General features: G+C 46.8%; 1 protein-coding gene across 1 annotated transcript in view; it reads left to right on the top strand.

Annotated features, from left to right (window-relative positions):
• Positions 1-213: 213 nt before the first annotated feature.
• The window catches only part of p2rx3a (purinergic receptor P2X, ligand-gated ion channel, 3a), a gene marked incomplete at both ends in the record, with an annotated part of 37968 nt that continues 21205 nt past the window's right edge, over positions 214-16976 (top strand). The window contains one exon of the mRNA XM_084332034.1: positions 214-347. Within this exon, the coding sequence (XP_084188160.1) occupies positions 214-347 (134 nt within the window). The remainder of the gene's footprint in view (positions 348-16976) is intronic.

The raw sequence follows: 16976 nt of genomic DNA, 5'->3' as shown, positions 1-16976 counted from the left end.
AGCCTGGTGAACATGTTCCTTTAGACCCAGGGCCTGTGTCTGCAAGTTTCCAGCTTCACCCGGCGTTACCAGGGAGACCTTTTGATTTTGGTGACTTCAGAAGATTTTTGCGGAAAGTGAAAGAAGTTGGTCTTCCCCTTTCTCCCCCCTCCCCCTGGCAAAGGTGGACACCCACTATCTTTCTCACACTCACACACACACACACCTCTCTCCATGGCAGGCAAGGTGTGGGGCTGCGTGACAGACTTCTTCACCTACGAGACGACCAAGTCAGTGGTGGTGAAGAGCTGTTCTGTCGGGATCATCAACCGAGTCGTACAGCTGCTCATCGTCATCTACTTCGCTGGGTCAGTGGAGTGTGTGTGTGTGTGTGTGTGTGTGTGTGTGTGTGTGTGTGTGTGTGTGTGTGTGTGTGTGTGTGTGTGTGTGTGTGTGTGTGTGTGTGTGTGTGTGTGTGTGTGTGTGTGTGTGTGTGTGTGTGTGTGTGTGTGTGTGTGTGTGTGTGTGTGTGTGTGTGTGTGTGTGTGTGTGTGTAGAGGTTCGATTCAGGGTCAAGTTAAGGTTAGGGAGAATAGCTAGGGTGTGTGTGTGTGTGTTGACCTAAAAGTAAGTTTCCTGACCTGTGAGTGTTGACTTTTGACAGTCCACGCCTGGGACATGTTGGGTTGTGAAGACATTGAGGCTGTCAAGGTGCTATCCCACTTGATTAATAATTAGAGGATGGTTACTGGTATACAGATTTCAAAATAATATATCACCAGTGAAAGCATCCAAAACTATAGATATAATAATGCTTTGTATATGTTTTTGTGACCCTCAGGGTCTTTTCTGATGATTCACCGCTGCCATAGGCATCTGTATCTCAGAATGTCTTTTATACACCACATAAACCTAAGAAAGTATTTGACTAAAATGCTTCTTATCTGTCACTGGGTTTCTACTTTTTTAGCATTGTGATATAATACAGTATCTGAGAAGAATTCCTCTTCTCTTTTAGACTATATAAATGCACATTAGATGACTTTCGTTGGTTCATGTGGTGTTTAAGACGTATTAGTATGTTTATTATTTAAGCAGGGAAAGGGGGCATACCTACCTAAAACTATATATAACTGTATGATAGCATACAATAATGCTGTATATACCATACATATATATATTTATATATTCATATTTACCATGAATATATATATACATTTGTATATATACATGTGTATAAATAGATATGTATATATACAGTATATATTATGGATGTCCGATATTATCAGCCTACCGATATTGGCATTAAAATGTGATATCGGAAGTGATCGGTATCGGTTAAAAAAAAATATATATATATATATATATATATTTTTTACATTTATTTAACCTTTATTTACCCAGGCAAGCAAGTAAGAACAAATTCTGATTTTATTTATTGTCAAAAGTATGCATAATGTTCCACGACAAGTGTTATGGTTTGAAACCGACCCCAACAGCACGGCACAGACAGGTAGTTCAGAGTTAGCCAAAGACTAGGGCGTATTTATTTCTGAAACAGGAATGAGCGAAATAACAATAAGAACAACAAAGGGGAGAATGTTCTTGGCAGAGTTGTCTGTGGCTCTGCAGATCGTCCCGGTATTGAGATGGTGAAGCGGCGTAGCGCCACTGCCTCTGCGGCTCTGCAGCTACTCCAGGATCCAACTCGGGGAGGAACGGAGAGAGAGAGAGAGTGGTCAATAAACAAGCCAACGGAATACAGAGGCAGTCCAGTCCTCCTTAGCTGAGTCCAGTATAATCACACGTGACTTTATCTTCAGTGTTACCAACACACAAGTTTAGCTGAGTCCAGTACAATCACACGTGACTTAATCTTCAGTATTACCAACACACAAGTTTAACTGAGTCCAGTACAAAACAAAAACGGCAAATCTTCAGTGTTATCCAAACACACAGAAAACAGAGAATCCAAAAGGTTCGTTCCAAATACTCACCAAAGCGCAAATGCGCAAAGCGGGCAACGAGGCACAGCTCCAACGGATGATAGAGAAACACAACAGCGGCGACTTCCATAGACGTCCTGAAGAAAAACAGACGAGGTACAACAACGGGGGGAACAGGCAGCAGCAGTGGTAATCCAAAACGACCCGACAACGATTGACAGAAAGACCAGAGTATATGAAGGGCTCTGGAGCGCTGATTACAAACAAACGACAGGTGCGTGACGGCAATTGGTAATTGACCTAGAAGCGTGTGGCGGCAATGAGCCAATCCTCCTCACAGTACCTTGAAGCATGTGGCGGGAATGGGCCAATCCTCACAGTACCCCCCCCCTCCACGGGAGCCACCCGGCGACCTACCCCGCCTCGGCTTGCCCGGATGGGACCGAAGGAAGCCGGTGATCAGGGGCACTGGAGAGGGGGACAGAGACAGAGGCCCGCAATACATTGTTGTATGAAATAAAATAGTATAGAGACATATGTACAGCGTCGCGCCGCAGTCGGCAGTCATGCAATCATTTAACATTTGAAAGGCATACATTGTTGTATGAAATAAAATAGTATAGAGACATATGTACAGCGTCGCGCCGCAGTCGGCAGTCATGCAATCATTTAACATTTGAAAGGCATACATTGTTGTATGAAATAAAATAGCGGGGAGAATATGCTCACGCGAGCGGCATCGCTGAGCTCTGGTGACGGTCTTATTGGGGCTTATGCCGAGAACAGCAGTAACACAACATTGCAACTGTTGTGTTACTGCTTTCTGACCGAATTAGTCATTCATTTGTAGCTATAAAGACATATTCATAATCCAACATATGTGTAAAGAAACAACATATTCCGATTGGAAGGACTCCCAGCTCCTTCCTGCTCGCGTCTCACAGGGCTGAGCTGTGCACGGCTTTAGTCTCACTCGAGTGAGGAGGAGCGGAACTTCGGAAGACCGCTGGTTCTCCAACATACAGCGGTGTGCTCTTCAGAATGTACCGGGAGAAACGTTTACTGTACCCCGCAGACATAATAAGCATATAAGCAGTGCTTACTAACGTTATTAGTTACGTTATTTCTGACCGAATTAGTCATTCATTTGTCTAGCACAGTCTCTAACAGTGTAACAGTAAGAAGCATTTTGGATAAAAGTATTCTGTACTTCTGTATGACAACAATGTATGCCTTTCAAATGTTAAATGATTAAATGATACACAGCGAAATGAGGGGCGGAGCTGAGCGATCATGGAGTAGACGTGTTTCACGTGAGCTCCCTTCTACCGTGCAGAATATACGTTTCTCCCCATTAGTCCTTATTTTATTTTTATTTGTTTTTTGTCTGCTTGTTGAGTCGTCGTGTTTCAAATACTGTAGTCGACTTTTTTCGACTTTCTGCGATGTCGGTGGTGGAAACCAGATCCATGAGCGCCCCAGCCGGCAAGCCACCACCGGGCCTGGCCGCACCATCGCCCGGTGTCGGTGAGATAAGCGAAGCTGTGCTTTTGGTCATGACCAAGCTCCATGCAGAATCTGAGACACGCTTTGCTGAAGCACAAAGGAAAGTGCTGGCGGATTTTTGTGATAACCTTCATCGAGAGATATCAGAAGAAATAAGGTTGGCGGTCGTCCCGCTGATAGACAAGATGGAGTCGCTGCACGCTGTCTCCTCGGCTAATGCTATCGAACTAGCTGCGCTATCGACGGAGGTATCATTACAGGGCGAGAAGATGGTGGATCTAGAGTCCTCCCTGCTGGCTAGGCAGGCTGAAGTTACCAAACTACAGTCGGTAATTGTGGAAATGCAGTCCCGGGAGAGACGCTACAACATCAGGATTGTTGGAGTACCGGAGGGCAACAGGGAAGGCCGTCTCTCTGAGACCATGCCGGAATTGCTGCAAAAAATACTGGGGAATGACGTCCTCTCCTCCCCTCCCGTCTGTGAGTCGGCCTACAGAGCGGGCAGGTCCACTCCTGGTGTGAACAAGGAGCCGAGGCCCATCATCGTCAAGCTGAACAGGCTTCAGCAGAGGGAACTCATCATGCGGTCGGCTCGGGCCAGAAGGGGTAATCTAAGGCTTGGCGATCACAAAGTGGCCATTTTCGAAGACTTTACACCGTGGTCCTGTCCAAGCTATGGAAACTAGGCCTGAGGCCCACGCTATTCGCTCCCGCGAAATTATCTGTGTTGGATAAGGTCGATGGTCGGCGTTCATTTTGGTCGTTGGCTAAAGCGAAGGAATATCTCGAGGGGATACCCGAGACTGTATCTTGATAACTATATCGGGTGAGTGACTTGGCGATGTGGGCCGGAATACATTGTTAGGGCCGGCTATTCACAAACACTTGCTGTCATGCCCAGACATGCTAACTGCTAACTGCCCATCCAACTAGCGGGGCTTCCCAATGACTTCTGTTACTTGCTAAAGCTGACCTCATGGTCGTACTTGTGTATCGCCTCTTTGGAAGCTAACGAGCTAGCTGAACAATGTACATAATAGACTAACGTGCTATCCGGATTCATCACTAGCTTACGCGCTAGCCTCGGGCTAGCTAGCGGGCTGCGTCTAACGTCTGCGCTGATACATTCGAGACCCGTTAATATTTACGCACTTTGGTTGTTGTTGCTGTTTAAGTGTCATCGGTTCGCACAATTCAACGGTGATCGGGTCCCTAACTAACTTCTTGTATGCTTTTATTTTTATATCCAGGCTGTTTTGAGCTTTGGGCTCCGGTAGGAGAAGATCGGTTGAATATATATATAAACAATATATGATAACAGGTTGTGTCAGGTATTGTTTATTACCATCCCCGGGTTAATGAATGTGTTTAATTCTATTCTTACAAAGGTTATGTTGAGTTATTATATAATAATGACTATTTTTTCCATTATAGTTATCTCATGTTAGGGCCAAGGCTCACGGTGGTTTTCGACCGATATCTTTATTGAAACAATATATGATAACAGGTTGTGTCAGGTATTGCATTACCATCCCCGGGTTAATGAATGTGTTTAATTCTATTCTTACATAAGTTATGTTGAGTTATTATATAATAATGACTATTTTTTCCATTACAGTTATCTCATGTTAGGGCCAAGGCTCACGGTGGTTTTCGACCGATATCTTTATTGAAACAATATATGATAACAGGTTGTGTCAGGTATTGCATTACCATCCCCGGGTTAATGAATGTGTTTAATTCTATTCTTACATAGGTTATGTCATTCCAACCGTTGTGCCTGTTCAGAGGGTCTGTTACAGGTGTGCACTTTGACCATAATCCCCCTTTTTTCCCTTTCTTTTATTGTCGTTGTTTAAATGACATCTGTCTGCACAATTCACCTGTGATCCGATCCTGCCTTAGACTATATGCTGGTATGCTTTAATTTAATTTTGTTTTGAATTTTCCTTTATCCATTTGTGCTATAACATTGCGACGTTGATGCGCAGACTCGGAAATAGATGGTTGCAGGGGTGATGTTGAGTTATTATATAATAATGGCTATTTTTTCCATTATGGTTATCTCATGTTAGGGCCAAGGCTCAGGTGGTTTTCGACCGATATCTTTATTGGAATTTTATTTTTATTATTATTATTAATTGTGTTTATTGGACTAGTGGGGGTTTAATCAGGGGTTTATCTAGAGGGGGGTCGGAGTGGGGAGCGTCTTATTGAATCCATGACTCCAGTGGGAAATGATAGGAAGATGACCATCCTTAGTGGATGGGGCATAGGGAGGGTATTGGAGAGTGGGTATAGGAGGACTTATAATAGGACGGGTGGGTTAGGGTTTAGAGTAGAAGGAGGGGGGGTTGTAACTGGGGTGGGATTTTTATGTGTTTTATGTACTGTTGTCTTATATGTGTGTAATTGTTCCTCCTCTGAACTCCTGGGACTGACCGTCTGGGCCCGCCTGGATCAGCGCCTCTGTACTCAGCCTGGCTGCACTGGTATGTTCTCTACGCATTTAGACAAACTCGACCATGGCTAAATTGAATATTTTAATTTGGAACGCAGGAGGTCTTAACGCCCCACACAAGCGTGCCAGTGTCCTTTGGTTATTGAAGAGAAGAAATATTGACATTAGTGAGACGCATTTATTGGTGGGTGATGTGTCAAGGCTAGCAAATCGACAATATCATGTTATCTCCTCATCCTCAGCCGATGATAAGACGAAAGGAGTCGTCATAGTTACAAGACGTAACCTTGATATCAAAGTCCTGGATGTGTGGTCGGACACGGAGGGAAGGATTACTATAGCAAAAGTTGAGTTCTCTCATAGGAAGATGGCAATAATAGCATTGTATGCCCCTAACACATTTGATTCAGCGTTCTATAATACAATCACAAAGAATATGTTGGAACTTACTGGATACGCTCTCATTGTGGGTGGCGATTTTTATGCGTGCTGGGATGCGGAGATGGATAGGTCCGGATCCTCTGAAACAAGCAACCAAAAACGGTCCTCTAAGGCCCTCAGGATGTGGGCCCAGGACACTGGGCTCGCAGACCTACATTTACATTTTACATTTAGTCATTTAGCTGACGCTTTTATCCAAAGCGACTTACAAGTTCTGTGCGACAAGACAGCAAGAAGGGTATAACTCTATCAGCTGAGTAACAATGTTCATCAAAGTGTTGCGTGTTACAGTGTAGGTTAGTTTATTAGGACAAGTGCATGACATTAAGGTTAGTCGGGGTTAGATTTTTTTTTGGCGCTTATCCAATCCCACCCTCAAGGATTACTCTCACCTGTCTGCCAGACACAAAACCTTCTCTCGAATAGACTACTATGCATTCGCATCCCCTAATTTGTTTGATAGTTTCGACGTCTCATTGGTTCCCCTGGCTCTCTCGGACCACAAGGGGATTTTCCTTGTGGCAACCTTTGGCAGGCTCTCCACGAGAGCTCCCAGGTGGCGTTTTAACTCAACCTTATTAAAGAACGATGATTTCTGCTCTGAGTTCAGGAGTAAACTAGCTGAATTCTTGCAGATCAATGTTGGCACGGTCGATGACCCCAGGGTCCTATGGAACGCACTGAAAGGATTTATCAGGGGTCATGTCACACTTTTCTCCTCCAACTTACGTAAATCCCGATCAAAAAAACTAGAAGGACTGGAAACATTATATGCGGATCTATACGCATCTTTGCAAACTAACTATAGTGAACGACTAAACACACAACGTAAGATAGTCAAGAAGGAAATAAACTCCATACTTAAACAACAGTCTGAGTTCTTGATACATAGGACAAGGCAAAATTACTACTTTCACGGCTCCAGGCCTAGCCATCTATTGGCAATGAAAATAAGCTCGAATGATCATTTCTCGGATATCCCCTCGATCAAGACGCGACAGGGTACAATCACTACTGATTCGAAAAAGATCAACGACACTTTTAAAGAGTTTTACTCACAGTTATATAGCTCAGAGGTTAATCTCGACGACTCTAAATTTGAATCGTTCATTGGCGGGCTTGAGATACCCCACATTTCTGAGGAAGAGGCTAAGGAACTGGGGAAACCGATCACCCTTATGGAACTAAGGGAGACGATCGCTGAAATGCAGAGGGGTAAGGCACCAGGCTGGGATGGTATTCCACCCGAGGTGTATTTAGCTTTCTGGGACCAACTGGGCCCATTGATGCTCGATATGATCAATTACGCTATCGAACAGGGGGAGTTCTCAAGAGATGTCAACATGGCACTGATTTCTTTACTTCTCAAGAAGGACAAAGATCCCAATGATTGTGGTAGCTATATGCCCTTGAGTCTTCTCGGGGCCGATTTAAAAGTGTTTGCCAAGGTGCTGGCCCGCCGCCTGCAGAGATTTATGACGGTATTGGTACACTGCGATCAAACTGGTTTTATCCCGGGGCGCCTGGCTGCAGATAATCTTAGGAGGCTGTTGCATGTAGTCGATAACAGTAAAGACAATACAGCTCCGTCCACTGTTCTGTCTTTGGATGCCATGAAGGCGTTTGACAGACTAGAATGGTCATACCTGTGGAAGGTACTTGAGGTCATGGGTCTGGGAAAGAATTTTATTCATATGATTAAAGTCCTGTATGCCTCGCCGTCGGCAATGATACTGACAGGCAAAAACTGTTCCACACTTTTCCCAGTCTCCAGATCTTCTAGACAGGGTTGTCCTCTGAGCCCGGGACTATTCGTGCTTTCCCTCGAACCATTGGCCCAATTTATTAGGCAATCAGAGGACATCGTCCCCATAATGATCAATAATACACCACACAAAATTGCTCTCTATGCGGATGACCTACTGATTTTTATGGATGACCCTTCCCGGTCGGCCTCAAAATTATTGGAAATAATCGACGACTTTGGTAAATTGTCAGGCTTTAAGATTAACTGGAACAAATCAGCCTGCCTACCTCTTAATGAGCTGGCCAAGGCGGTGCGACTACCAGCTGATATCCCCATAGTGGAACATTTTAAATACTTAGGTATAGAGATATTCCCCACGCTGAGTCAAACTACTAAGTACAACTTCACGGGTACTTATGATAAAATACGCCAGGATATAGACAGATGGTCGTCCCTTCCTAACTCCTTACAAGCCCGAGCTTCCATAATCAAAATGAACGTTCTGCCTAGGATACATTTTGTTAGCTCAATGCTCCCCCTGCCCCCTCCAATAGACCACTGGCGCAAGGTACAATCGATGGTATCTAAGTTTATCTGGAATAACAAACGCCCGAGAATCAAAAGAGCTACTACTCAACGTAGGAAACAAGATGGGGGCCTCGCAATCCCTGATTTTAAGCTTTATTTCTGGTCCTTCTCACTGAGACCTCTGTTGTGCTGGCTAGACCCTGTAGATGCTGTATCTTGGCGCTCCTTAGAAGCGGCGGCGGTCTCACCGCTAAGATTGCAGGATGTGGTGTACTCCACTGTCTCTATTTCGAAATGCCGGCTGAGGTATGGACCGATCATAACTCACGTGATCCAAACGTGGCGTAATGTACAGAGGTCGTGTGGGGTTAAATGCCCATGGCACCTGGACTCTCCAATTTTTAATAACCAGCAATTACTTGTTGGGCACAAGCCGGTTAATATTCCTCAATGGCAAAGGAGGGGGGTGCATACTCTGGAGGATATTTATGATAAGAACGGCCTCCGTGCGTTTCAGGACTTAAGAGAATTTTATGATCTTCCCGGCGAGTCCTTTTTTCTTTATCTTCAACTAAGGTCAGCACTGAGGGCGCATGGCGTGCCGTGGGCTCAAGCTTTGCACCCACACCCCTTCCTCAGGCTCATAGTGGACAGGACGACCTCCAGAGGGTTTGTCTCAGACTTTTATACGCTCTTAATTCAATCCACGTATAAAAATCTATCATTGGATACAATCTGGCGTGTGGATATCCCGGAGTTGGACCCCGAGTTTGACTGGGATGATGTTTGGGCAAATGTGGCATTGTCTTCCCGCAACCCCAATCACCAGCAAATTAATTTTAATTATATTCATAGGACCTATCTTACACCTAGGAAGCTATTTGCTATGGGACTGATAACCGACTCTCTGTGCACTTTGTGCTCTCAAAAGGCCACTGGCACTTATATGCATATGTATTGGGATTGCCCACCAGGTCAATAACGGACAAACTTTCAGATCTGTGTGGCTTAACTATCCCATTCACAGCTGTTACGCTACTCCTGAACGATATAACGACACTACCTGCGTCCGTTCAACTAAAAAGGGTTGTCCTAGCGGGTGTCACAGCAGCGAAGAAGCTAATAGCAATGAGATGGAAGGAGCCTGAGAAGCTTACAGTGATTAACTGGTCCCTAACACTATTGGATGTGATTTATCTGGAGATATCCACGGCGCGGGTGATTGGGGTGGGACAGGCAGGTATTGACCTGTGGTTTGCAGCAGCCGAAAAGGTCAGGACCACCGTGTGCGGCTGAGCGGGGTTGGGGTGCGTGTTCGGGTGAGTCCGGCGGTCTCTTGGGAGGGGGAGGAGGAAATATTTTGTCTGTCTTGTCTTTTGTCTTGTCATCTTGATTTTAGCTGGGGATATTATGGGGGGGCTGCTATTTAACTATTTCTTCACTGTTTGGCCACTTTTACACGGTCTCTGTGAGTCTATGGAACACCTCTACAGGTTTTTGTTTTTTCATGAAGGTTCATTGCTCTGTTTTTGGGTCGTGTTCTCAAAAAATGGTCCTTGTGGTGGATTGGAGATGTACGTTTTATTAATATAGGGTCACACGGCCGGGAATCGGGGCTGAACACTGGGAAAGACCATTTATTAGATAGTACCCCTTGGAATTAAAATTTAGAAGGTTGAACTCTGTTTTCTTTTCTCTTTGTCTGTATAAATTGTTAGTCTGTATTATTATTGTTTTTGTTATTTTCTTGTGAAGTTCTATGTATTGTGATTGTGGTTAATGTGTTGTCTTGTTTCATGTGAATAATAATAAAAAAAATTGATCAAAAAAAAATGATACAGAGCGAAATCTACTCTCGCCTCTCATCCTGCTTTTGCCAACGGCAGCGATGTGAAAGGCGAAGCGAACTCCAGCAGTAGCGCGCTTGCCGCTGGGGCTGCCGCGGGGCGTGGCCGCGGCGGGTCACGTGCCTGTCGGGGCCAATAAGGCCTACCCCGGAAATAGCAACGGTTGCGGAACAGCTACAGGCGACCGGGGACGGGGACAGAGGACCGGTGAGGGGGGCTGGAGACGGGGACAAGGACCCGGTGAGGGGGGCTGGAGACAGGGACAGGGAACCGGCGAGGGGGGCCGGAGACGGAGACAGGGGCCCGGTGAGGGGGCTGGAGACAGGGACACAAGGGGAACCCCGGGGCGAAGGACTGGACGCCGCCTGAAGACACTGGGCATGACAGGAGGAGCTCCACCCCCTGATGGTGCCGGAGGACCAGGCGATGTGGGGCTCATGCAGCGCGAGCCAGGGCCGACCCAGGACTACTGGGACAAGAGGGGATCTGGTAATAAAAAACTGGAGTCTCTCAACGTGGTTACCAGCAACGGTGAGGAGGACAGGACAGGTGCGTTGAGTGATGTCAGCCAGGCGGTGATGATCCAGCGCGAAAACCTCCAAGGGCCTCTCGAGGTCCTCAAGTGGAATGTTGGCCCGGGTGGCAAACTCAACGTCCAGGAAACTCCCATCAGCACCAGAGTCAATGAGTGCACCCACCGTCGCCCGCTGGTCCGCCCAGGCTAGGGTGACGCTCGTCAGACGGTTAGGCGGTGCACGGGTGTGGGAACAGGAAAAACGGCTCACCAGGATGTCCCGGGGTCCTGGCGAGCCTGGTCCTCTTGGCCGGGTAGGGCAATTCGAGATACGGTGTCCATCCCGGTAGAGACAAAGGCCGGACCAGAGCCTGGACTCCCGTTCGGCCGGGCTAAGGCGGGTGCGTCCCAGCTGCATGGGTTCCTCCTCGGTCTGATTGATTGATTGATTGAAAACTTTATTAACAGATTGCAGAATGGGTACAATACAGTACAGCTCAATACACACAATTGTTAAGGGGATGCAGACCAGAGAAAGACTTTCGTCTTGTTTACATCAGGGTCCCCCATTTTCAATTCATCAGGACATATATGACATACATGACATACAGATAGTCAGTACTGCTACATCTATACATTTATGACATACCAGATTTGCAAATACAGTACTGTTTGTGATACAGAAGGAGTCATGAAAAGGGAGTATATACATTTGACGTAGAAACTGTACATTGGAGGAGGTTGGGTGGGGGGGGTTGGGTACACTGGGATATTGACAACCATACTGGGTGGGGGGGGGTTGGGTGCACTGGGATATTGACAACCATACTGGGTAATCTACATTGGAGGTGGTTGGGGGGGGGGGGGGCACACTGTATATACAAGCAAAACTGTACATTGAGGGGGGGGGGGGGAGACACTGTACAAACAAACAAAATTGTACATTGGACTATTGACAACCATACTAGGTAAATGACTGTACATTGGAGGGGGTTGGGTTAGGATATTTACAGGGGCCAGTGTTGAATTGCAGTCTCCCGTAGGTGTCCCTTGAGAGAGGTTTTGAAAGTGGGTAGTGATCCACATTCCTTTACAGCTTTGGGTAGGGCGTTCCACATTGATGTGGCATAATTGCGAAACGTGTTTAGTCCCTTATTTGAGCCGAATCTGGGTTTAACATGATTTGTGGAGCTCCCTCTGGTGTTGTGATCGTGGTATTCACTGACCTTTGGGAAGTATTTTGACATGTACATGGGTACCTTGGTCGTGTAGTGTATCTTGTAGACCAGGCCCATTGCAAGTTGCTGTACTCTGTCGTCTACTCTAAGCCATCCTAGGTTGTCAAAGTGGGCAGGGGTGAGGTGGGTTCTAGGAGTAAGGTCAAGCAGTAGTCTGACCAGTTTGTTTTGAGATGTTTGTAATTTTGTTTTTAGCGCCTTTGAGGTGCTTTGGTACCATGAGGTGCAAGCATAGTCGTAGTACCCCTGAATGAGTGCTCCTGCCAGAGTCTTCAGGGTATTCTTGTTTACCAGAGAGGAGATCCGGTACAAGAATCGAGTTTGTTGGTTGACTTTTTTTATTACATTGGATGCCATTTTGTCACAGGAGAGATTAGCCTCTAGGATGGAACCCAGGTAGGTAATTTCATCTTTCCTTGTGACAATATTGTCACCCACTGTAACTGAGAAGCCGTCGGTCTTGCTGAGTCACAGCTCGGGAGGGAAAAAAACCACCAGTCACGGAGGGGGCAGGACGGTCAGCAGAACGGTCACGAGGACGGGGGGTCTGGGGGTCCCAGTCGTGCTCTCTCACGCCTTCTCTCCCGGAGGCGTCCGTCGATGCAGATAGCGAGGCTGATTAGGCCCTCGAGAGAATCGGGCTCCTCTTGGGTCGCGAGCTGGTCCCTTACAGTGTCGTTGAGCCCCTTCAGGAAGGTGAGATGAAGCGCCCGATCATTCCAACCGCTCTCGGTTGCGGCCAGTCTGAACTCCAGCGTGTAGTCGGTGACACTGCCACTGCCCTGCCGGAAGGTGCCCAGCCGAGCTCCCGGGTCCTGGCCACGAGCTGGGTGGTGGAAAACCCTTCGGAGCTCTGCCACGAAGTCTGGGTAGGAGAAACAAAAATCGGCCCTCATAGACCAGGAAGCAGTGACCCACTGTGCTGCTCGGCCTGTGAGCAGGTTAGTCATGTAAGCTACTCGGGCTCCCTCAGACGAAAATCGGCTGGGTTGATGAAGGAAAACCAACTCACATTGCATGATGAATGTGGCACAATCCTCGAAGTTACCCTCGAACAAACGTGGTTCGGAGAGACGGGGCTCCCGAGGTGCGAGGTCGGGAGGCGCGGGGTCTGCCGCGGCTGTGGGTGGTGATCTGGCTGAGACTCCTGGGACAGGTGGGGTTAAAAACAGGGTGTTAAATGCTGCACTGAGAGCCTGTAGCTGGTGCAGAATAACAGCCTGCTGATTACCCTGGGTAGTCTGCCGGGTGGCCAGAGTGTCAAGGCAATCCAGAATAAGCTGGACCTGGGCCCGGAGGTCCTGCACAGCAGCCGCAGCCGCACCTAACTGTAGGCTGTGGTCGTTGGTCAATTCGATCTGGACCGCCAACGCTGCCCTAACTCTGTCTGTGTCGGCTGGGGTCGTCATGGTCGGGTTTGAAACCGACCCCAACAGCACGGCACAGACAGGTAGTTCAGAGTTAGCCAAAGACTAGGGCGTATTTATTTCTGAAACAGGAATGAGCGAAATAACAATAAGAACAACAAAGGGGAGAATGTTCTTGGCAGAGTTGTCTGCGGCTCTGCAGATCGTCCCGGTATTGAGATGGTGAAGCGGCGTAGCGCCACTGCCTCTGCGGCTCTGCAGCTACTCCAGGATCCAACTCGGGGAGGAACGGAGAGAGAGAGAGAGTGGTCAATAAACAAGCCAACGGAATACAGAGGCAGTCCAGTCCTCCTTAGCTGAGTCCAGTATAATCACACGTGACTTTATCTTCAGTGTTACCAACACACAAGTTTAGCTGAGTCCAGTACAATCACACGTGACTTAATCTTCAGTGTTACCAACACACAAGTTTAGCTGAGTCCAGTACAAAACAAAAACGGCAAATCTTCAGTGTTATCCAAACACACAGAAAACAGAGAATCCAAAAGGTTCGTTCCAAAAACTCACCAAAGCGCAAATGCGCAAAGCGGGCAACGAGGCACAGCTCCAACGGATGATAGAGAAACACAACAGCGGCGACTTCCATAGACATCCTGAAGAAAAACAGACGAGGTACAACAACGGGGGGAACAGGCAGCAGCAGTGGTAATCCAAAACGACCCGACAACGATTGACAGAAAGACCCGAGTATATGAAGGGCTCTGGAGCGCTGATTACAAACAAACGACAGGTGCGTGACGGCAATTGGTAATTGACCTAGAAGCGTGTGGCGGCAATGAGCCAATCCTCCTCACAGTACCTTGAAGCGTGTGGCGGGAATGGGCCAATCCTCACAGTACCTTGAAGCGTGTGGCGAGAATGGGCCAATCCTCACAACAAGAGATATGTAATGTTAATTACCTGAAATTATTTCTTTTTTTTGGGGGGGGGGGGGGGGGGGGGGGGTGGAAACCTGCATATATCGGTATCGGTTGATATCGGTATCGGAAATTAAGAGTTGGACAATATCGGTATAGGTAAAAAAGCCAATATCGTAAGTAAGCCAAGTATATATGCTTTTTACCCCTTTCACATCTGTCTGAATAGACCTGCATATAATCCTTTTTACATACCTGTATATACTATATCTGTATATATCCCTTACTCTTACTAGTTATACCGCTGGCCAATATGACATCGTGTTTTTTATACCTGTAAAAGGTGTTAGTGTTTTTTATATCTGCTAGTTAATTTCAGGGACCCCCCTTTTCTCCTACTGTGCTCTATCTATAGCACCAGTTCCATCAACTTAGCCCCTTTTGTGACTGCGTGTAGCCTGGGGCTGTACCGCAGTCACTCTCACGTAGACCGCAACCAGTGTCATAATAAGGTACCAAGCGTGGCCGGGGGGCTCGCGGTGGGTCAAAAATATATCAGATATGAATTTCAAAGATACCCAGCGTACAATATGGGTTTAACACATCTTTACAGTGTGGTCTGGAAGCTCGGAGTTGCTAATAAACAGTTTAAAACATTGTTACTCCACGAGTGGTACTCACAGAGCGAGCCGTGTATTTCCGCCTGTAATGCCTGGACCAGGCAGCCAAATGCCTGGTGCGCATGCGCGGTGACACCAATGGCGGAAATACACGGCTCGCTCTGTGAGAACCACTCATGGAGTAACAATGTTTTAAACTGTTTATTAGCAACGCCGAGCTTGGTACCTTATTATGACACTGGTTGCGGTCTACGTGAGAGTGACTGCGGTACAGCCCCAGGCTACACGCAGTCACGAAGGGGGCTACATCAACTGGTGGTCAAAAACACCATTGGATACCTTGATTTGAGACAGTCAACCGTTACCACATAGGGTTGATACTTGATAGTATAAAAAACACTGTCATCATGGCTACATGAGTAGAGCTCCGGACTCATGATGGGAAGATCACCGGTTCGAGCCCCTGTCAAGGCTGTTGTCGGAAAGTGGTGTTGTTGTCCAGCAGGGGGCGCACTGTCCTCTGGATCAGTTAGTAACAATGCCCCTGTTACGGTGATAGGGAGACCGTATAGCTGCAAGTGCCCACCTTCGGATGAGACGCTAAACTGAGGTCCTGACTGAATCTCGTCGTTAAAGAACCCAGGATGCCTATTGCAAAGAGTAGGGGGTTCCCCGATGTTCCTGGCCAAATTCCCAATCAGGTCTCTGACATCAAGGCCACCTAATCATCCCTTCCCCTAGCCCCTGGCTTGCAGATCGCAGTCACGTAAGGGGCTACCCTTCCCCTTAATTGGCTGATATCAATCCCTGTCTCCTGAGCAGTGATGCCAGTAACTAGTTACTGTAATCTGATTACTTTTTTCAGTAAATAGTAATCTAACTTGTTACTTTTTACAAGCCAGTAATCTGATTACAGTTACTTTTCCAAGTGGCTGTGCGTTACAATTTAGTTACTATCTCATAATGCTGATAAGAGAGGGGTACAGCTACCTCTCCAGAACCCAGACCGGAGATGGGACGTGCGCTCGCGCACGCACGCACACAGCCACACAAGCATGTTTACGCTTATAGCTGATTTTAGAATAGCTTCAGCATGAAGTTAAATCAACTATCCAGTTCGTTTTATAGTGTAATTTGGCTACTTGAGAGAGAGTGAGAGAGTGAGAGAGATTCCTGTTACGCACAACTTGCGGAGTACGCACTGAGTCCATTGTCTCAGAATGGATGGAGTGCCTGAGCAGTGAACAGCTGCAACCTTATATGGCCTGATGGCTGATGACGTCTCATGATGACCTGTCTGAGCAGCCAATCATGATTTATGACATTATGCACTTTCAATAAAGCATTATTAAAAAAGAAATAAAAAAACTGTTGTCATTCTTATGTTGTGGCAGCAGCAGGGGGGACGGCGACGACTTAGTAACCTAGTTACTTTCAAAGTAACAAAGTTACTAATCTAGTCTGGCCTTCACCTAAATGTACTCGTATATCTGACTATATTCAATATCCAAATTGAAACGTATGTTATGTCAGTCTTTTCATACGGAGCAGAAGCATGGACGCTGAATGAAGAGGCAAAGAGGATGATAGACTCTTTTGAAATGTGGACACTGAGGAAGATGCTGAAGATAACATGGAAGGATAAGATCAAGAATGAGGAGGTACTGAGAAGAGCGGATATGCAAGGAGGACAGCTGCTGGAGAGGTTGAAAAAGAGAAAGATGGAGTTGTGCGGGCATGTTCTGAGAGGATCCAGCGGGGAGATGTTCAAGAAGGTGGTGATGGGGAAGGTGGATGGAAAGAGAGGAAGTGGAAGACCAAGAAGAGGCTGGGTAGACGATGTCTGTGATTGGAGTGGAGTGAGA

Source organism: Notolepis coatsorum (genome assembly GCF_963971535.1).
Source record: "Notolepis coatsorum genome assembly, chromosome: 16".
NCBI classification, from domain to species: Eukaryota; Metazoa; Chordata; class Actinopteri; order Aulopiformes; family Paralepididae; genus Notolepis; species Notolepis coatsorum.
The sequence above is the reverse complement of the archived record's forward strand: the minus strand, read 5'-3'. Positions and strand labels throughout refer to the sequence as shown.